This window comes from Merops nubicus, unplaced genomic scaffold (assembly GCF_000691845.1).
Source record: "Merops nubicus isolate BGI_N331 unplaced genomic scaffold, ASM69184v1 scaffold17753, whole genome shotgun sequence".
NCBI classification, from domain to species: Eukaryota; Metazoa; Chordata; class Aves; order Coraciiformes; family Meropidae; genus Merops; species Merops nubicus.
The window spans coordinates 24,348-46,991 of NW_008598604.1; the positions used below are offsets into that span (position 1 = coordinate 24,348).

Sequence of the window (22,644 nt, forward strand, 5' to 3'; positions counted from 1 at the left end):
TCCGATCAGACCAGAAAAGGGTGTTTATGAGTAAAATGTAGACTGTTAGAATAGATCACTTCTCAAGAGCAGTATTTGGAACATTTCTAATACTGAGTTTAAGAAAAAAATGTTCAAATGGGACAACAGGATCTGAAAAGCAATGGTCTTCCCAAGTCTAACCACTAGTCAGAGGTCCTTTCACAAGCATCTGTGCTAAGTATTGGTGTCTTCTGAGATTCAAAGGGATTTCACCTGTTCCTACTTTGTATTTTGAGAGGTAAAACCTGCATCTTGATCCAGAGCAGTGCAGTTCCAGATCTGGTATCAGCAAGGGCAGACTGAAGTAAGGCCATTAGTTAACAATATTTCTCTCACGTCTAATATTGAGCTGAGATCTGTCCCTTGCTTTGGCCATCTCTCCTTCACCACAGGATAAGGTGGGAATCTTTTTGTCCTTCCCTGCCAGTGGCTGTGGCCAACTATGGCAAGATAAACTCTGCTTACCTGCCAGTAAGGTCTTGTTACTTGTGAGCAGTGTGTGTGGCCAGGCTTAGTGATAAAAGGATTCTTCAGCTGGTGGTGTAATGTATGGGATTTTTTTAGTGTTCTCTTTCAGCTTACTGCAGCTGTCCTATGGGCATGTCCTCATGAAGTAGTCTTCTTTCTTTCACTTCAGTAGAGAAATGCACACCTCATGTGAGGAGGAGAGTGGACTTGGATGCTTCTGAGGATTAGGTTAGCAGGGTGTAACTTTCTGATGTGAGGTATGTGACCACCATATAGCCTTTATATCAATGAGCAAAGTTATATTTGAGTAAACTTTCTATCACTGAGTAAGATGACTTTTGTTACTAACACCACCTCTCAGAGGAAATACTGGACATCTCTACTTTCCACATATTGTGTAGATGTCTTGGATGATGTTCTTTGCTTCTTTCACTGATGCTACTGATTCAGTAGTGTTACACCTTTAGCCACATGCACCATTTAGGTGGACAGTTCTGTAATTTGCAGTAAGAGGAAAATCTATTTACATATAGTTACAGTGCCACTAGGAGAGATCTGAGGCTGCTGACCACTCTGGAAAGAGGAAAAAGATAGATTTATTTCTTATGTGCGTTTTGAATTCTATGCACTGTATTATCATTTTTCCCCATCTTGATCTATAAATGTTTATTAAACAAGTCAGTGCTTTGAAGCAGTCTTTACAACATAGCCAGCTATATCATTCAGAGCTAAATATGTGTTGGTACGTGGGCATGTCCAGCCATTGTGTACACATGGGAGAGAAGTCTTTAAGCTGAGAATATTGTCTTTTCCTAACTCATGGTGCTGGACACGAACCACCTAATCTACACAGAAAAGTTGGTAGGAGGAAACATCAAATTTAGAAGAGCTCTTCCATCCTTAGGGGGTCTTGCAGTTCTGAACAGAGCACTTGCAAACTAGCATTTGTTGAGACTGAGCCTGTATGGACACTGCCCTAGGTCAGCAGGTGAAAAGTGCTTTGGATTTTCCTTCCCAAACCATGCTGTGTGGTGCTGTTCAATAATTCTGGATTATAAAGAGAATTTGAACTTAATTGTTGCTTTATGACTCTGTTCGTATTCTTCAGTATTGGCAGTATCTTCTGTGTGTAAGGAAAAGGTCATGTAAATGTGCCCACTTCTGCCTTCACAGCTGGGGGAGATAGCTTTGAGCAGATGTCTTCAGTCTGGCTTCCCTAATTCATGCAAATGAATGAGAAAATTCTAAGGGCTAATTATGTATAAGCAGAGTAGTGATCGAATGTGTGCCAGACTCTCCAGCTGGGAAAGGCCTCCAGCTGGCTCTCGGTTCTGTTCTGTACACCTTGTTATGAAATGTCAGAGCTTTGCATATGATAATGTCACAGGAGAGGCTTCTGTAGGAGAGCAAAGCATGGCAAACCAGACTCTTATCTTCTTTTTCTTTCATCTGTAAAGGATAACAAAAAAGCAAACATATATTCCAGATTGAAAGTTTTACTTGAAACTTTTTGTCTTGACTTTCTGGGGACTCTACAAAGTCACTTGTCTCTTCCCTTAGGAAGGCATTTCTCTAATTATGGTTTTGACTGGTGAACAATGTTTACACAGTCCTGGGGTTTACTACCTTCATTTGAATTGGATAAAGCCAATCAAATGCTGTTTGGCACTAGGCAACAAAGTACATGCATTGAGATGCCAAGAATAGACTCTGCTGAGCTCTAGATGCTTCACATTCCAGACCTGTTACCTTGTAAGTGTTATATTTACTGGTTTTCAGTCCAACTGGAGATGAAGAGCAGGCTTGTGAAGGAGAAGAGAATTAGGGAGATTCTAAACCTGAGGAAGAAAAGCTTGAATGATCTGGTACAGCATGATAATTTTTTTCTGAATAATTAACTTACATGAAGACATGTAAAGAGCACTCACTCGTGAGCAGTTGATGCAGGCTAAAATCAATGTTCATGGCAGTAAAATGAAAACAAAAACAGAAAGGGAGAAAAAAAGAAAGGTCTACTCTAGCCATGGATGAAAAGCCCCAAGCTTTTGTGTCTGCAAAGATGAATGGATTCTAACAAGGGCACAAGAACAGTTTTAACACTTCTTCTCCTGTGTGCACTTTACTTTTATACTCAGATGGCTTTATCTGCTCAGAGGACGTCTGCTTTAGAGGTGATAGTGGTCCGGAGTTCAATCTGTGCTTGAAATCTTATTTTCAAACAGAGCTGGTAAATGAGCAAAGCCAAGTGACTAAAACTCATAAACACTCTTAGTCTGTGCAAATTATAAAAATCAAAGCCTGAGAAGAAATGAGGAAGCTTTGGAAAATCACACCGATATTGTGTGTTTCAGTCCCATGTGAGCACTGCTGGAGAGTGATTTCAGATTCTTGTCTACCAAACCGAAATATCAGGGAGAAGCTGGATCGAGTTCAGTTGAACTTTATTGGATTATGCCTTCCTGCTATTGTAGCTGCAGAAAATCTGTGATTCCAAATATGATGTGTAACAATTGTGCAAATTCCTTAATCTTGTTTTTCATTCATTTCTGTAGTAATTAAAACCATAGACCTGGAAACTGTTTTCACGGACAACTTTTATTTGGAGAGGCCTATTTAATTCTGTATATTGTATGACTATATATTCAGTTTTACTCTCTTGCCCTTCCAGAAGAGAGTGAAAACTTGATGGTGTTACCTTCATTATCAATCTGTGCATTGGCTTGGTTTCTTACAAGTTGTACATTATTCCACTGTGCAGAACATGACAGTGTAATTGGGGGTGTGTGTGTTTTATTTCATTTTGTTCTCCTTAGAGGGCATCACAAAATGCTCTAATGAAAGAATAATTGTAAGCTGAAGAGGAAAAAATGTTTTAAGGGACTAATTGAAGAAGGGAAATGGCTGAGTGGTTTAAAGGAATTAAATGATGGGAGAGCTCCAAGTGAGATGAGGCAGCAAAAGTAAAAGAACTGCCACCAGCTGCAATGAATAATAGATGTGCACTTAAAAACTGTGGTCATGGGGATGTGTAAGTATACAGATAGAGGAAGGAGAAGGGTAGGCAGTTTGTGCAGGAGATAGCAGTTCAAAGGTATGTTGCTTTGTGTGTGGTAGCCTGCAGCCATAGGTAACTGGCAGTACTTTGTGCTCCAGACCTGTTGCAATAGGACCCTAGTCCTTCTATGTCCACGTTAATGGTAAAAGCAATTTAGCATGTGGTTTATAGTATCCTCTTTGTACAATCATCCATGGTGGAGCAAAGACCGCTGCCTTACTGTGTCCTGTGGGATGCACTATTTAATTGATCTCTGTGCAAGGGATCTACGTTAACCATCATCTGTCAGTTAAAACTGTACTCTTCTCCCTTTTTAGAGTGAAAAATTTTCAGGGAGACTGGATGGCTTTATCTAGACTGGAATTTAATCCAGGCTGGGAAAGCCTTAGTAGCAGGTGGCTGTCTGTAGGCCAGCTTGAGATGAATGGGGTGAGTTCAGCCTAGCAGGTAAATCTCTGCATACTCCCAGAAACTTAATGCTCATTTTCATCTCTCTCACCAGGAGTTTGAACTGGAAGACCACTAATAGCATAGGCATGAAAGCTGATATCATCCACTATTGCTCCTGCACAGAGGAGCTCTCATCAAAACACAGGTTGGGTAGGTTGGGAAAGCAGTAAAAAAAAAAAAAAAATCACTTTGCAAATGTGAGATGCAAGAAGGATTTCATCCTGTGAGCTCTCCTCAGTCTGAGGAGCTTCGTGAGGGTTGGATGCACCTTGTTCTTCCTCCCTTCTCAGAGTTCTGAGGCAGGAAAGTTTTTTAGGCACATGGCTGCCTAGGGAAGTTCACAGGATGACTTCAGCAGGTCTGTGTTTAAAGTGAAGCCAATGCTTATGCTTTTTCTCTGTAGTAATGGTAAGCGTCTTGCCCTGTTATTCTACCAAATATTCAGATGGATTTTATCACTTGTCTTGCATATATTCACTTTCAGTTTGGTTGAACCACCCTGCAGATGAATAAGAGGGGAAATCAATGTTTGACTTGAAAACAAGAGAAATGGTATTTGGATTTTTCTGTGCTAAGGTAGAGAAACACATAAACACGGTATAAACAGCTTAAACAGAATTGTGAAATAGCCTGAGAATGTCTTTTTGCTGCCATTTGCTTGATTTCAACACCACTGTGTTTGTCATGTATGACGGCTTTGTGGTTGTTGTGACACTTGGAGAAAATTGGATTTGGGGAAAGTTTTCTTAGTGCCTTAAATAATTGAAAATGTTTTCCAGTTGTGTGTTTTTTCTTTTTTTTTTTTTCCTCTCCAGTTCAGCTTTGTTCTGCTGTGGTACATTTTTCGTAAAAGTAATGGGGTTTTTTTTGCATAATGCTGTGTCGCTGTGGCAGTGCATAATCCTCAGGATATATATCCAAGGGATTTCCAGACATCCTCTTGGATTTCATAACAATACTTGCGATTAGAAGCCCTTCCACACAGAAGATTAAAATGCAGATGCATACTCATGGATTTAAAACCCAACTCAAGTCATCCAGCACTAAAGGCACAATTTGGAGCCTGCAATGAGTGTATTTGCAACTCATTTGTCAGAGAGCAATCAGTACCAAATCGACATTTGGTGAACAGCCTAATTTTACAGACATAGACATAGGATGAGCAACCATGGCTTATTTAGAAGGAATACTCAGTCTGTTTCCTTGGAGGGGTTAGCCTTATAAACATACTAGCGTGATTTCTAGCACTGAAAGTGCCTGCCTGTGAGTCCATCCAAGGATGGGGCTTAATCGTGATCCTCCTCACTGGAGCTGCCTCCTGGGGTCCTAAAAAGACAGCCCTGGTCCCTAGATCTGGGGGGACCTGACCTGGGTTGTCCCTGCAGGACCACTGTGCCATGCCTCACATGAGTGGCCCAACCCTGTGGGATGGTTGCCTTTTCTGCTTTCATCCCCCCACTTCCACAGCACCCACAGGCACAGGTATGTCCTGCCCGTGGGTGAGAGGTACCACCCAGGCTGCAGGATGCCTTGGTCCCACCTCAGTGCCTGCAGAAACCCAGGAGGAGGGAGAGATTTGGAGCATGCACAGCAGCGTGCAGGCGTGCCAAACTCCTCTTCTTGTGTGCTGACGGGGAGAATGGATTTATAACAGAAGTAATTTTTGGGGGTGAGTCTGATGGATTCAATAAAGGTATATCTGTGCAATATATATATTTTAAATACAACTCATTATTAAATTGGCACAGAGATAACACTGTGAAGCCAGTTTTAATCCTGCTGGCTGACCTGTCAGTGCAAGTGAAATTCATGAGAGCGGTGCCAGGAAGAGGAAGGATCTTTAAAAAATAATAAACATACATAGACTTTCTCAAACACATGCACATACATTTAACTTCACACATAGCCTGCTTTTGAGAAGAGAAGGTAAAATGTTTTATTGGATGAAAATTATTCAGTGTTGCTTGCGTTTGGGGGTTATGATGACTGCTTAGGGTTTTTTAGGCACTGCAGTCAGCATCTCAACATCTCTGTGTAAAGCAATATGATACAAGAGTAATGCAGCTGGACTTGAGATCGTGTTTGCCTCTTCAGCCCCCCTGATGGGCAGGTCTCTTGCTACAACAGATTGCTTCTGAAGATACCACTTCAGTAGCATGCAACCAGAAGAAGGTTGGGAAATGAGAAAAAAAAGGGCTTTGTTACAGGAAAGCTGTTGGTCAATCCTGTGAACAGCAGAAGGTTAATCTGATCTAAGTCACTGAGGTCATTGCAGCCATAAAAACTTAGCTGAATAGTGCCAGCAAGTCAGGTCTTACTTTGCCGCTGAGAACAGTTTGTGTTCCCTGGTAAGGTTTTTCTTTTTGCCTCCCCTTTTTCCTTTCCTTTTTTCTTTTTTTTTTTTATCTTCTTTCGTTTTTTTTAAGAGGAGGTAGGTGATTGTACTTGCAATTCTTGCTTATGATTCCTAGCTGAAAGAGGAGCAGCCCTTCATGGAGAGAGATGAAAGACACTAGGAGTATTTTTCTTACATTCCAGTGTAAGCAGAATAGCAAAGTACATACCTGAGAAGTTTCCAAACACAACACACATCTATTTACATATTTGATTTCAGTGGTGATACATGATAACCTGGGATTTCATTCAAAGGATCCTGATGGGAATTTGAAAGGAGTTCTTCTTCCCTGAATGTTCACAAAATAACTGCTGAAAGCTGAAAGCCCTTTTGTTGGCAAACTACATTCACAGAGAACAGGAGGCAGGGAGGCTGGAGACAGCTTTCTTATGCTGGAAATCCTCTCTGTGCTTACAAGTGTGGGGGTAAATTCTGTGCCCTTTTGAAATGGATGAGAATGTTTTGTCAGTGACTTCAGTGGGACCAAAACTTCACTCAGGTTTCGGAGAGGCTTTGGTAACTCTATAACTTGTTCTAAGGCCTGTTGACGGACACAGCAGCTTTCCTGTTAGCTTGTTGTACAGCTTCCCAGCAGAAAAGGATCCCTCAGCTCCTATGTGGAATGCATGGTCATGGGCTGACTATGATGGCATCTGACCTGGGAGCAAGGAACAAATCTTCAGATGTGTTTTTCTCTCTCACTGTTAAAACTGTAGTGTTGTATAAGCAGTCATGGGATTATAGGGGGATTGTGTTTGAGAACATGAGCTGTTGTGCTGTTTCTTTACCCCATACGTTTTAACCTGCCACAAGATTAAGATTTCTTTGTTGAGAAACAAAGATAGCAGTGTGGTTTGTGTTTACATTCCCTCTTGGCTCCTCTGCATGATAGCTGTTGTGTAAATAAGACTTTGAGAAGAGGAGAATTGAGGTCAGACCCTTCAGACTTTTCTAAAATATGTGGAGATTTGTATATGCTGAAAGATGGTGCAGAATGGAAAAATCAGTATTTGCTGCTTTCAAGAATATTAGGAGTAATTAAATTACCCCAATTAAGCATTGCTCAACAGCTCAAAATTTAGACCTGAAAATAGCTCTCATGTGATCCAGCAATATTGTTTGCATTACTGAGCCCTTGCGTTTCAGCCTGGATGAGGGAAAACAAGACAACAGCCTAGAAAGCTTTAAAGGAAGCAGAGGGAGGGGGTCTGCTCAGTTCACGTGAGGGAATTTTTCCTCAGGAGAATAATTTTCAAGCAGTCATAAAGGCAGAGGCTGAAAGTGTCCACTGAGCACCATGCACGTGAGGGGGACTTGCAGATGTTGCCGTGTTCGCTTACCCCCTTTCCAGATACTCCAGCTTTTGTAAATAGGCAAATAACCTTTCTTGCTGGGAGAGGAGGATCAGGCATGGGGCTGTGCTGTGTGTGCTGCTTTGTCCCGAGAGGGACCATCCCCTGGGAGGGACTCCACGCTCCTTTTTAAAAACATAGGAATATCTGGCAGTGGTCACACCAAGTCTGCCTGGGTTGGAGTTTTGGTTGTGTTTTCCTGAAAGGGACCGGACGGTTTCCCCTTTCATTTTAGCCAGAGGTTTCAGCGATTTCAACTGGCATTTTGATTCTCCTCCAGCTTCAGAGGTTTGGATCCAGGCAGCTGATTCGAGGCTCAGTGTTCAGTCTGACTCTTCTGTAAGTTAATACTCAGAGTTTTGTTTTGTAGCAGAAGCAGTCTCTAGGTAGTCCTCGTTTTCTTCAGAGTTGCAGAAGAAATATGCACTTTCTTAGAGAAATTCAGTCTTATTCAACAGAACAAACTCTTAGGACAGGGAGGTTTGTGAAGGATGGGGATTGTGGCTTGTAATTACCTTAGGACTGCCCAGTTGCTGTGAAGTAGTAGAACTTGATTTACCTTGGCATACATTTGAAGATGTTAACTCATGCATGCAGTTTATAGTCCTTATTTTCAGATGTCCTCCTATACATTCCACAAGTGTTTCCTTTTTGTTCAGGACAACCTGCACTGATTTCCTCCAAAATAAATTGTGTAGCTTGTCTGGAAAGGCTCTGTATGTTTTTCCTTAGTATTTTTCTGCCATTACCAGACACAATTCACATTTTCTAATCTTTGCAAATGAGCAGTAATGGGGGACAGTGGAGGTGTAGGGAGAAAGTTAGATGAGCATTGCTCAGGCAACCCTGAAGAGGGTTATTCTGCCATCATTGTTTTTTTGATCCCACAAACTGGTTAGCTCTTGCTGCCTCTACTCTCACAGCATGTCACTTTTGTGGGGTATTTGTTCTTTAATGGTCCAGTCAAGGAAAACACAGGAGCTGATCACACTGACACCCAGCACAGACCAGTGGATCAGCACTGTATGGACCAGTTAGATGAAGGCTGGAGCTGATATATGAGAAGACAAAAAAAAAAAAAAAAAAAAAAGAAAAAAAAACCCCCTCTCCATCCCCCCTTTCCCTGCCTTTTTTTTTTTTTTTTTTTTTTTTTTTTTTTTTTTCTGTGTAGCCCAGTGGCTTGGCCTTTAATCCTGCAGATGTCACACCAGCTCACAGAGACAAAGAGAGAATTTTTGCTTTAGTTTCTTGGGCGAGGTGAGGTAAGGAGGTGGCAAGATTTAGAGGTGAAGGTTTTCTTTAAGTGTCAGCACCCATAGCTGGGGCTGGCTGGTGAAGAAATGCCCAGTTCCATTTCAGTGCCAAACCCCAAAAGTGATTTTTAAAAGATCACAAGAACAGTCCTTTTGAAAATCAGGCCAGAAACATCCAGTTGGAAGACTTCATTCTAAGGACATTTGGAAAAATAAAAACAACAACAAAAAAAAGCCTCAAAGTAGTGGGTGCTAAACACTTGAAAATCTGATCTAGTCTTTAAAGTTTAAGGCACAGAAGAAGTTAATCTTTGTCTGGTTTCTGTGGATTGGCGTTTGTAGCATGGTCTGGGAAGGGAAGCTGGGTGTTTCTATGGAGCCTGTGTCCAGGTTAATGCTCCATCCCCTTGCAGCACGAGTGTGTGATGCAGCAACATCTCTGTCATTCGAGAATCATCACATGGACTTTGAGACTTTTGCTCTTCTTCTCAGATAAAGCAGGATGCTCCTGCAGTTTTTCTCTTTGGTGTTAAGTTTAACTCTCCTTTGCCTTTGGGATGATGGAATAGCTGTGAACCTTTTTCAGGAAGGGTTCCTTTGGGGGAATTTGTCATAGCCCAGATTTCTTGGCTGTTGGTGTTGCACCTCACAGGAGATGAACAAACATACGTGATGTTGACCCAGCAGTTTTTCTTCATACGGTACCCATAGGAGAGGGAGGAGAGAAGAAGCTATAACTGATTGTTCAAAATAAATATTTTGTATTCTTTCTAGTTGGTGTGGGTAGTATGGATTTTTTGAGTCTAAATCGTGTTTCAGAGTGAGCATACGAAGACTAGTAGCTTCATGTTGTGAAAGGGTGGCAAGAAGGAGAAGATCTAGTAGAAAAAAAGGATTTACATAAGGGCTTTCTGATAAAATTCACTTAAATCTGACAGTTCAGTGATGTAGGAAATTTACAGCCCTTCTTCTGAGGGTCTCCAGATCAGATTAAGGAACATCTCTGCATGTTTCAGCTGAGCATGGAAATACAGTTGAGGCTGAACTTCCAACATGATTTGACCCAGCCCAGGGAGAACAATTATCAAAAAAAAAGGTTTAAAATTAGTTGTATTGTTACAGCCTTACAACAGCAGTGGTAGCTTTTCTTGGTAGGGTTCGATGCGCATTGTAGGACTCATATCCAGCTCCAATGTGCTAGTAGAGATGGAGTGACACAAATTAAGGAGTATGTAATAAGATACCCTCCTTTCTTGCATCTTTTAAATAACCCACAAGGGCTGGACCTAACCCATTTTGTACCAGGAATCCCATGCAGCAGCTTTGCCACAGCACAATCAATGACTTGAATTTCATTTTACTACTTGTTTTTCTGAGATCTTAACTTTAACTTTGTGGTTCTCCAGTGGCTAATTACACTGTCTCAGTGTCCTTATGGTGCCAGTTGCATTTTGACCCAAAGATGACTGTAGGATATTTTTCACCATTACAGAAATCAAAAGTACCAAAGACCGTCTACATAGAGTGTCAAAGTCCATCAAACTCCAGAGCAATAGGAATACCTTGGGTAAATGGAAACCAGACCACCATATCACTGTACTGTTGATGTCATAGCTTTGCCTAGTCACCTTTTGATTCAGCCTTGGTGAACCAACAAGGAAGTAGCAGCAGAATCAGAAGGCCCTTGTCAGATGGGCTTGTAATGTTCCTTGTAAGGAACACCTAAGTTCATAAACGTATCTTCAGAAAATTCTATTTTTGCCTCACTGTACCTACTCCTTTAATCTGGAGAATCTCCTGGGGTGATTTACTTTTCATATATTGTCATAGATCTTGGTGTGTTTTAAAAGAGGAATAACAAGTGGTTCGAGGGTGGGAAATACATCACAAAATCTGATAATTATGTGATTACTCTTGTCTAAACCTGTGCCCACCTAGACCTTTGTTGTTGTATATTTTTGGACATGTGGAGCTTGGCAGAGATAGTGTAGGCAGAAAAAATAAACCATGCATTCATGCTGTGTGAGTACTGCCAAGTATCTTTGTTCCAAGCCCTGTAGAGTCTGCTAGCGACATTTATTAAGTCTTTGTACCCATTTTATGGTATAATAATTTCACGTGTGGATTCCCTGCTGCATATCAGGAAGTCAGTATGTCATCATGACAAATAAAGAAAAAGTTAACTAATACAAAAAGTTACTGAAATAAGAAAACATTTTCAGGATTGGGTTCTGGTGGTGTAACTGGTGAAAAAAAGGCATGTTTAAAGAGCTGCTGCAGGGGTCCCTGGAGAAGTGATGTCTGTTTCTTTGTTTTTCTCCAAGAGGAATCACCTCAGGACTCTAAAATCTACTGTCTTAGTGAAGGTGTATTAAGGCTTCCACTTGTGACTGCAGGAATTGGTCCAGGGGTCAGTGTTGGTGGTTAAAAGAGGAAAGCAGTTTCAGATTTCAGTCTTCAGTTGTTCTGATGTTCATAAAGGGTCATCCATTGGATCTTCAACCTATTCTCTTTCTGTGTGTCTTTCTGATGAAGAAAGTTCTGTCTTCCTTTATGTATACTTGTCTGTTTCTCTGGTTAAGTGACAGCATATCCACCTGGAGCAAATACCAAGAGTGAAATTTCCGGGGCATGAGGAATTGCAAACCATCCATGCACCCCTTTGCCAGGGATAAAATATGTTTCTAGGGGTCATTCAGTGAACGATTCCAAGCTGCAAGAGGCTGGACGTGATGTCTGAACGGAGAGCAGGGCAAGTGTTTTTGTCCAAGAGCACTGATTAGCTAATGGACGTGCTCATAACTTCATGTCACAGCAGGATAGAGTTTCAGAACTAATGGAAAGCTGATGTACAACTCATTTACCTCTGAGGGCCAATCCCAGTTCCCAAATATAACCTGTAGGCCTCCATAATTTGGTTCACTGTATTTATATATCCCCTTTCACTGCAGAGAGGCCGTTTCCAGCGGGATTCTGCAGTCACGTCAGGGTCAGAAGGGGTGAGCAGAGTAATTATCCATGGGCTTTGGGAGCCCAGATGCATTAAACAAGTTTCTAATTTCTTGGAGAGACTTTCCCTGGAAAAGAGGAGAGGATTTGTGACCCCAAGTGTGCCTGACAGGAAGGACGGGATCCTGCTGGAAAGATGTGCCATTGCAGCTGCCTTCCAGCAGTCTTGCACATGCTGCTTCACTTACAAGTCTGGATGTCCTTAAAGGCAGCCTGACCTGGCTCATGGCAGGGACCTGTGTGTTGAGCAGAGGGTAAAATTCACACAAGGGGAGAAACAATGTCACATTACGCTGCTTATTACTAAAAGAAATGTAGGATTTGCTATCAGTGAGCTGAAATCTAAACAGCTTAAATGCTCCTAATAGTTAGAGGGGTTAGGGAAGCTTGCCAGAGCATGGAAAGCATAACAACTGCATTTAATAACAATCAAGATACTCTTATAAATATTTGCATGTGCTGCTTCAGAGTCTACTACATGGTCATTCATGTGCTGCAGCTCCAAAGATGAGGAGAGGGAAAAAAAAAAGTGGGCGAGAGGAAAAGGGCACTCCATGTTTTGTAGCTGCTGTAATAGAGAATGGGCAAAGAACCAGCAAGAAAAGAAAAAGGAAAAGAAACCCTTCAAAGTTTAATAAACACAAAAGAGAATAAAAATAAATCTTTGGAGCATTTATTACAAGCCCTTGATGGAAGGATTAGATTGAAGCTCTCAGCCTTTCCAGTGTGGGTGTATGTGTGAAGTTGGCCTGTCTGGCCTCTTCCAACGAGAAAAGTTGTTTATATTTCCTAACTTGGGCTGTGCATATAATTGATTTTTTTGTTGTTGTTTCAATAGCAGAAATGAAAATTCAGAAGGGAAAAAAAAAGCCTCGTTTGTGTATAATTGAATTTAGGTCTTTTTCCTCGCCAGAATGAAAGCTCAACTCTCAGAAGAGCTGTGTCAAACAGTGTTTTGTTTCTTCTGAAATGTCAGTACATGCAGTACTTGTGAGGAAAGCTGGAAATGCAGGGCTTAGTTCATCAAGCACAACTGTGGAAGGCAAAAGTGTCACCCTTTTATGCAGGACATTCCTGATTTGGGGACTATCTCCAGAATGAAAAAAACTCCTTCTGTTCCCACTTTTGGTTTAAGGGAGCTTGACTCCAGTCCGTTCTCCTCCCAGGAGTAGTGCCTGGGGGGTCTACATGCTGTTCTGGACAGTTGGTCAGAGGATGTGTTCAGTCTCTCTTGTTGATGACCCTCCAACCTGGAGTATTACTCATTTTGTTGAGTATTTTGGGATAAGTCTCTTGCAGTGTGTCCATCAATGCTTTTCTGCTCTTTCAGAGTAGGGATGCTTTCTGTCCTAGTTGCTGGCACAGGAGCTTAGACGATGCTGGACATTAACAAAGTAAGAAGCACAGAAACCATGATGTCCTTATGCACTTAAACACTCAACAACTGGCAGTTGGGACTGGCTTGTGTAAAGCAACTGATGAAGTCTCCACTTGTGCAAGGAAAAAAAAAAAAATGCTAAACTTGTGATGCTCAGTGTTCAGCAGACTAAAGGGAGGAGGAGGGATGCTGCCTTCACCTTCTCCAACACTTGTCTCAGCTGTACTGTGATGATTGTGATTATGATTATTACAGTTGGAAGTCTTCAGTGTTTTGAAGATTGAATTAATAATTTAAAGATGATAAAAATGGAATCTTCCATTGCATTTACTATTCCAACCCTCCAAAAGAAAAGAAATCTGTGTTTTCCTAGCTACGGGAAACATATTGATTTAATTCCACTCATTAATGATAATGGTTCAAAGAATACTTAAGGAGTCTAGTCTGCAGCAGGATAACTGTGTTTGAAGGCTAACGTGGTCAGAGTCATCCTGGCGTCTACTGGAGACATTGGACCAAAAACAAAGGGGAGTCCAGAAGTGTCCAACTGAGTCTGAATTGATACAACTGTCAGGTTAAGGTGGAGTCACAAAAAGAGATAAATTGCAGCATCTGAGATCACTTATAGGCTAATCCAAAATCTTGTAGACTCCATAGGGTTCTTTCCATTCCCTTAAAGAGAGTTACAAGTCTCAACTCTCAGTCTTAATGTTGGTTAACTTTCACATAAACCCCAATTCTGCAGTCAGCCGTTCTTTTTCACAGGAAGGGTTCCAGCTGGTAAAAAAAAAAATATTTTTTTCAGCTCTCTACAAATAATGCCTTTTTCTGAATTGTCTTCCTGTGGGTACTGTAATGAATGATAGAATAAGGAAACAAAATTTCTTATGTGGGTCTTTGCAGAATATAAAAATAACTTATAAGAGAGGTGAAACATCTGTATTACAAGAATTCCTTCTTGTTTGTGGTGAGTGTCCCAGTCCTGGCTTACAGTGGAAGGTAAACACTTGTTCACTGTATATATGAATGCACATAATGCAAACACAAAAACGTGCACACTGAAAGAATATTCCTTCTTTGGCTATCTTTTAGATTTGAAGGAGGGGAAAAATGTGAATGAAGAAATGATTCAGGAAAATGTGTTCAGATACATATTCACAGGTTTGTAGTATACAGTATCTAAAATACAGAAACCGATAAGAAAGGCTAAAAATACAGCACAAGAAAGTTCTAGAAGTAAGTTAGAAGCTAAATATAAATCAAACTGATAGTTAAACAGGACTTTTCAATCTGGAATAAAGTCAAGACGGGCAGGGTTTGTCTGTGCCAGGGCAAGTTGCTGGCTGCTAGTTTTGCCTGTCCACAGGGAATGAAATGGTAGGTTGGTGCCTCAAATAAACGAGAGGGAAGGACAACTTACAACTCATTCTAGAAGCATCAATCTTATATATGTGTACATACTATTATGCCAAATTATATTCCTAGTAGGATTAGGTTTGGCTGAAGAACAAGTAGTAGTCTTGGAGTTTCCTATGGCACAAAAATAAATTGAGGAGATTATTTCTCTCTTCAACGAGGCTATAATCTCTGAACCAAGTAGCTTTTATAAGAAGTTGCAAAATTTGTACTGAAATTAAGATCATTGTTGCACAACTTTTAAGCTTTTCTTAGAAGACCTTAACTTTTGAGAGGGAGTAGCACTAATGTGTTGCTCATGGGAGAGAGGAGCAGTTCTCATGCAGGGGTAATTTCCATCTGTTTTTCTTTTGAGTTCTCACTAGAAGTTTGTAACTGTTTTCTGTCAGTAAGCCTGGTAGGCAAGAATACTGATCATGGTGCTTTGAGGTTCATTTTCAAGCACTGCAGATGTGAAAATTTGAGAACCTTCTTTTTGTTTCTTTAATTAAATAGAATCATAAGGAAGCCTGGGGCTTCTTGTTTGTATTATTCCTCTGACCTGTTTGATTAGATGGAGGGTCTGTTTTGGGAAGTACTCTTTCAGAAGGTTTTTTAAGTATTTTGAGAACCTGTCATCTCTCACTTATATTACATCTGCAGCTGAGGCAAACATAATTTATCATCAAAGATTTTCTCATAGGTAAGATTATTTTTAGGAGTTTTTACCTCTGATAATGTAAAAAGGGTTTGGCTCAATTATGTAGAGGAAGTGTGTTTGTGGATTTTTTGAAGACAGAATTAATTTGGTTTATTCCTTGTGTGACTAGCTTGTACTTGGTACTTACTCTGTAGTCAGTTGAATTTAGGATTGTTCAGAGGTGCAGCAAATTGGTTATTGAATGTATAAGTGCAACTGGTGTTGCCTCGTGTAGCCGGGAGCTGCTGCATTGCTCAGAAGTTCTGGTAATAGCAGCCAGTCTAGAAGCACTAAATATTTGGAAGAAGGTCTGAAGTTACTGATATGTCTTATTGATATGAATAAGTGTTATTAAGGATTCTTTCCAACTACCTTTAACTGTTAGTAGTTAGAAATAAAAGTAAATGTAGTGGGTTTGGCTCCTCCCTTCTCTTTACATAGAAATGATAACTTGTGTGTGTTCTATCTATTAAGAATTGGGTACCTTCCAGATTAAGGTGGTTTATTTGATTGATAGATGCCTGGGTAGCCGAGAGAGGGAGCAGGGCAAGAGGGACAAGGTCTGGGTCTTTCATGGGCTCTGAGCTGCTCACCTCCCTGATGTTGGATCTGTCATCTCCTGCTGCTACATGACAAATCCAGAGCTAGGTGACTAGTGGGAAAACTCCATGTTTCATAATTACTCTCTCAATTCTTCTTGGTGGCATGGCCCCAGGAGACCCTATGGGCTTTTCTGCCTCAGCTGAAAATCCTCCCACACCCTCCAACTACAATTTATTGTCTTTGTCTTTTTTTTTTTTTTTTTTCTTTGTCCACCTCAGTTACCACACTGTAAGAGAAGAGGAAGACTTTCCCTCCGTTTGAATGAAGATTTGTTATCGAGGTCTTTGAGTCATTTCATCTCCTCTCAGAATCTGACTCTGTGGTTCAAAGAGAGCCTTGCCAGGCAGTGGGGCAAGGAGGGTGCCCCCCACACAAGGGAGGATGGCCAGGGAGGTTGAAAGGCCTCAGGTGATCGCCTGGGTAGCTCAGGTTGTGCAGGAGTGCTTTGTTGCTCAGTGAGGTTTGCAGTTGGGAAGGAGGAAGAGACTGTTTTGAAATCCAGAGTGATCTGTTTAACTCTTATTGAAGACTTGAGTCCATTTTTCCAACTGTTTTTCTGCTTTGCCCCCTAATATATAGTGAGAGATGTTTAACATTTATGGCTTTTACTGCTTCCAAGTGGTCAAATTCATGTAATTCTTTTGATAATATCTAGTATCTGCTTGCCTTTTCCCTCCCTTTCTTCTTCATATTCTTTTCCTGCCCTGTCACTATAATCAGAATGAATATGTTGTTCCAATAAAATCCCTGAATAACTAAATAAGAAACAAAATCTGAAACTGGCTAATTTATGCTCCATAATCTAGAGGGAAATGGGCTTCAGAGAACATGCAGATCAGATGAGTTGTTGTTACTTGTCATCTTAGTGGATCCCTGTGAACTCTGTGCAAAACTGAAGGCGCTTGCCAGATAACAACTGCTGTGATTTTTTCCCAGTTTATAAGCATCTGGGATTTTCCACCAGTATGTTGAAAGAGGGGAGGTTTAAATGTACGACCTGAAATAGAATTGGAAATAGTTGCTAATCTCTATTAATATGGTATTCCTATAATCAAACACATGTGGGGTTGATGTGTTGGTTTTTGGTTTTTTATTGTTAATAATATTAAATTGGCCATTGGAAACTGAATCATGCTACAGATATTTCCCTTACTGAGCCTGTCTTGTATTATTACATTATTTGAAGGAACAAAGTCTTCTACCATAGGAATAAATAATAAAATCACACTTCTTGCCTTCTTGCAGATGCCATCCCACCAAGCTACTACAGCCTTTACTTCCGAATTGTCAGATTTGATGTCTCAGCGATGGAGAAGAATGCCTCCAACTTGGTGAAGGCTGAGTTCAGGGTCTTCCGCCTGCAGAACTCAAAGGCACGGGTCTCGGAGCAGCGGATAGAGCTGTACCAGGTATGATGGCAGCTCACACGTGTCAGCTCCTTGTCTTTCTGCAGCAAATCTGCCTTGTACCTGTCTAGCACGTGGAACAAACCACAAGGAGAAGGGATTGAATCCCATCTTTCCAAATTAGCTTCTTACTTCCCATGCCTTTTGTAGAAAGGGCTTCATTAACAATTGTATGAAGCTGAAATGTGCTAAATTTTTCTAGCAACAGTGCCTCAGGACTCCAGAGTTTCAGCATATAGCAATAAATGACAGAGCAAGAACATAAAACAAGTCAAGGATCTCTGTCTCCCAACACCTGGCTTGTACTACGGTTTACTTAGAAGTCATATTCCTCTGTCTGGCCTGTGTTCAGGAGAAGCCTGTTAACTGTTCCTCACAGAAACAGCATTGTTCTTAATTGAGTTTCAAAGCTTAGCAGCTTCAGACCTGGCTTCTGTATAGAATGAGTTAAAGCAAGGAGGTGGACAATTCAGGGATTAAGGAGAGAGGAAGAAAACAATACCATCACTCTCACTCCTGAGTGTTGGTAAGATTGATATCATTTAGGGACTTTAAAGCCACTCTCATAGAGTGTGTGCTTGTGCAAATACTGTCTAGAGCATTTTTCATCCAAAGCATCCAAAAGGGTCTCAGTGTCCAGCAGTTTATACTGAATAAAACTCATGTGGTTGTTACAGCAACCCTGGACTTGTTCTGCTGAAAACTCTGCAAGATAGGATACCACCTTTTGTAAGTGTATTGAGCCCCTCTTCGGCTTATTTCTTGCTGCCCTCATTAGCTATGCCTGAGCACTGCACTATAGAGTCTGGTTCAGATCCAGTGGGTGCAAATTTGAGCTGGTCTTCTCCCTTATTTTCCATGTTCACCTTTTCCTGCCTGGTCTGGTCAAGTGCAAGCTAAACATGGACAGAGGAGGGGAAATTTGGCTTCATTAAGCCAGCTTTAGAAACTGAGAGCAGGAAAAGGTGCCCTGGACTGTTTAGACATTGTTTAAATGTAGGAGAAGCATGATTCCCAGTGGTCACTGGGCACTTGGTATCACAACTGCAACCTGACTGCCTTCATGCCCAAGGACAGCCTGACAGAGAAGTTGAGTAAATAATGTATAATTTGTTAAAAGAGAAGGCTAGGAATCTTTAGCGAGAGTTGCTGATATTGTCTACTTACAGCAGTGGTGATGGAGAATTACACCGCGAGTCCCTGTGACACTGCCACACCAGCCTGCCAAAACAATTGTATGTTTTGGCTTGACCTCGCTGTTCAGACATCCTAAAAGGAGCTGATGGCATCTCTGGGCTTTCTGTTGTTCTACTTTTGAGAGCTGTTAGTCAGCCACCTGAAAGGAGTAGAGCTGTGGTTGCCTGAGCTCGGTTCATTGCCTTTCCGTGATTGAGGAATGTGGGACACAAAGGATTCAGCAGAGGTAGGGAAGAAAGGGCCTTTGCTTGGCTGGGATTTCACCTTGTGATGAGAAACAGCTGGAGCTTATTTGAGAGAGCCTGGCTCCAGCAAGCCTGTGCCCATGGAAATGACTGACACCTGCATCCAGGGCAGGTACTTGGGTCTTTTGGATAAATACATAGCTGGGGAGTAAAGCAGTTTCTTTTTTAGGCTGGGTTGGGTGTACCAAGTGAAGTGTTAGGCGAGTAATGAGTGCAGGTTAGTGTAGGATTGAGGTCTTTTCTCCACCAAGTAACAGGCAAGCCAAAGGCAGTGAGCTCGGGGTGTGTGTTTGTGCCAGTCATGCTTTAGGCATGTTGCTTTCCTCCTTTGCCTGCAGAGAGGCAAGCTGTCTCTGGAGCATTTCCTTTGCAGAGCACCTATTAAAATGATAAAAGCTGCCTGTTAGTTCCTCTTTATGCTTTACTTCTTACAAGCTCCTATATCCTTCTGCCAGGTTTTTTTTCTTCCCTGTTTTGGTCATACTTACTTCTTGCAATCTGGTATACGGCTCTCCCCAAAACCTTGTATGGAGGTGTTGTCTTAGCTCCATGATAGCCAGTCCGAACTGTGTGGGTTCCCTGTGGGTCCTGCAGGAGCATGAGAGTCACTAAATACTCCTGCATCTAATCTCCATCTCAATGCATGTGGTTACCATGCAGTGTCTAAAAAGCAATTGCAGGGAGAAATTGAAGAAGAGTCCTATGGGCCCCTTCCAACCTGACATGTTCTGTGATGTACTCTAGGACAGTGTTGTAAAAAGCATCTTAAAACTTAGTACATGAATTTTAGAGACTAGAAAGAAGAAAATTAATGAGCTGAAGGTAAGGAAGGCCAAGTAGGAAGCACTGGTGCCACAGAGATGCTAGAGGAGCTTCTGGCTCCATAATCATAGGTTGGTAGGGGTGTCTAGCAGCAGAGGAAGGTACAAAAGTGGGAAGGAAAGGGGGAGAATGAGGAAGAGGCTTGTTTCAGTTGAAGTGGCAAATATATTCTGTAAGGGCTGAAGACTTACTGGAGTATCTTTGCTCCATCACAAAAAGCTGTGTGTGGAGAGCAAGCCTTGCAGAGGAGGTTGCTGGAGGAGTTGGCACATGCAGCTGCCGCTCCTCCTGCGTGCATCCTGCTTTGTGAGATATGTGCTGGGCTTGCCAAGGCTGTTGTGCCCAGAAGGAACAATGTGGGTTTTTGTCTTGCGTAAGCAACATTTAATTATTAGGGTATTTTTCTTTTTCCTCCCATCAAGTTTCGGGTTGCCTAGTGTTTTGTTTTGTTGAGGAGAACTTCTTGATGGGGGGTTTTGAAATTCCTTTCATACCTGCAGTTTCAGGGAACGGTTGTCCCCGTGTCCCCTCAACTTTCTCAGTCAAGCAGGAGGAGAGGGGCAGAAGTCTTCTGGAAAGAGTCAGAGCTCTCTTGTGGTTCACTGGGAAAGTGGCCATCCCTGAACACATGCAAGTCTCTTAGCTACTCTCCAATCTCTGATTTAGTCCAGTGCCATTTTAGTAGTAGTGTGTATACCACTGATGCAGAAGGCACAATATTGCTCTGAAGGACTGTTTTAGAAACGGCTAGAGACAGATGTGCAGGGTAAATGGAAAAAATAAGCAAGCAGATTATAAATATTTTGTTTCTCCTCCTGATTCTTTCTTTGTGTGGTCCTCTGACCTTACAGATCTACCCCTTAAAATGAAAAAAGAAATGCAAGACTGCACCTTTTCGGCTAAGCTTTCCTCAGGCTATACTTGGCTCCCTTTTCCAAACCACATCAGAAAAGGACTTTGTGTTTTCCTGCAGCCTTTGTTTGCACTGACTCTGGGAAAGCAGTCTGGGGCTGCTTGGCGTGGTGAGCCAGGGCCATGGCCTCTCGCTCCTGGCCCCCGGTGCAGCAGCAGCAGGACCCTGTTTCCACTTCAGAGGCGGGGTTGGAGCAGAGAGCACCCCATCGTATTTGTGCTGGGAACGAGGGGTTGTGGATCTCTTTGCCATGCCTGCTGCCCCCCAGATTTCTGCAGGCAGTAGGTCCTGGAGATTAATTCTCATGGATGTGCCCTGGATGTGTCCACAATGGCAGTGGGCAAATGGTAATCTCAGGAGCAGAAGGAGTCTCTTTAATGTCTGTTTTCACCGAGAATACTTCTCTTGGTATTTAAGGATTAGTCAGCCACATCTGTGTGTTCCTGTACAGATGGGAAGCGCAGTGCACATATTAAGTAGTCTTAGGATGGAAAACGATAAAACTCACAGAAGTAGGAATTAAGTTTCTTTTATAAGGCTGGTATAAAAGCTTCTGTCTCTTCTTGGCTCTGGTTAAGTGAAGCCACAGAGAATTAAATTCTTTCAAGGCACTGTTTTTCTGTTGTTTCTTCTGCTTGGAAAATGCCAGTTAATCTGCTGGTGGTGCTGCTGATCATCAGCACTTTGGAGAGTGGGAAGCCGGAGGGAAGGAAGGAAGCGGCGAAAGCTCAAATGAAGCAAGCGCTTTTCCTGCGCTTCTCTTTCTGTCCTTCCCCTGTGCTGCCTTCACTCCATGTGCTTCTCAACATGCACCGAGACTGCAGAAAATATTAAGAGGATAAAGTACTTCGGGGGGAAGGAGGAGGAGTAATATTAAATAAACAAGTTTTAGCATCTTCCAGTGGCCCTTGCTATGTTTTTAAAGATTTACGCCAAATGCAGGCTTTATTGGAATTTGATCAGATAAAGCTCAGTTGTTATGGGAATGTCTTTGTTCATCAGTTTTCTTGCCTGCTTTGAAGACTTCATCACATCTTTTTTTTATTAAGGTGCTTCTGTATTTATGAATAAAGTCCCCACACACTTTAAAAAAAGCTTGTCTTTTATGAATAAGCATTCCAAAAAATAAATAGGCGCCACCGCAAAGCTGGACTAGTAGAAACCCTTGCAGGGCGAAAAGCCATTGTTCAGAGAGCCTTGTGGTATTGTTTTTAAGGTATTTTTATTATGTGCAGACGGTCAAACAATAACAAGTAATTATGACTTCCTATGGAAGCAGTGCCATGTTTTGTTAACACGTCATAAAGCATCATGAAAGATGCAGCCAAAGCGCTGGGTTTTATCGTCATCGCTGTCCAAGGCTGCTGTGGGTGGGGGTACCTGAGAGGCTTCAGGTTGGGTAGGGGTAAAAGTTGCACCATAAGATGTATCAGAGTGTAAGGTTGGAGCAAAAAAACCAGTGCTAAGTTAAAGCCCTGGGGGAAAATCAGATTGTGATGAAGAATTTGTAGCAAGGAGGATCAGACCTTTGGTCTTTCCATGTCAGAGAGGGGCCTGGTCCATGCCAATGGTTCCTGTGGAGCTTACTCAGGGTCTAGGAGGAACTGCCTGCCCTCCAGACAGTGGTAACCCCATTTCTTTAAGGGCCTCTCCCTGCTTGGAGGTATGAGGGGGAAGATGCTGTGGAACATATTACCCCATTATGAGTCAGATTTAAATTTAAACCACAGTCGGTTGTTCAAATACTTTCAATTCAGACAGTGTTTTGTCTTGTTTTTTCAGTCAGGGAATACGTTTAAAGCGAGCTACTATAGGTTTGGGCCAAATCTCCACGGTGCAAATCTGAAGCAATTTGCACTGACTGCAGCAGAGCTACTCCAGACGGATCTCCGTATAATCAGGAGCAGAGGGGCCTTGCTCTCTTTCCTTGCCAAAAAGTGCTGTCTCTACTGCCATGGAAAAAAATACCCGGAAGCAGGAAT

The 22,644-nt window shown here is 41.9% G+C and overlaps 1 protein-coding gene across 2 annotated transcripts in view; it reads left to right on the forward strand.

The window, feature by feature from the left end:
• TGFB2 (transforming growth factor, beta 2) overlaps positions 1-22,644 on the forward strand; it is a 62,638-nt gene that overhangs the window by 24,122 nt on the left and 15,872 nt on the right. Inside the window, exon 5 of one of the 2 annotated variants that reach the window (XM_008937116.1) lies at positions 17,371-17,488. In XM_008937116.1, the coding sequence (XP_008935364.1) occupies positions 17,371-17,488 (118 nt within the window). Of the gene's footprint in view, positions 1-17,324; positions 17,489-22,644 lie in introns of both variants that reach the window. The other variant, XM_008937117.1, reaches the window with a different exon arrangement.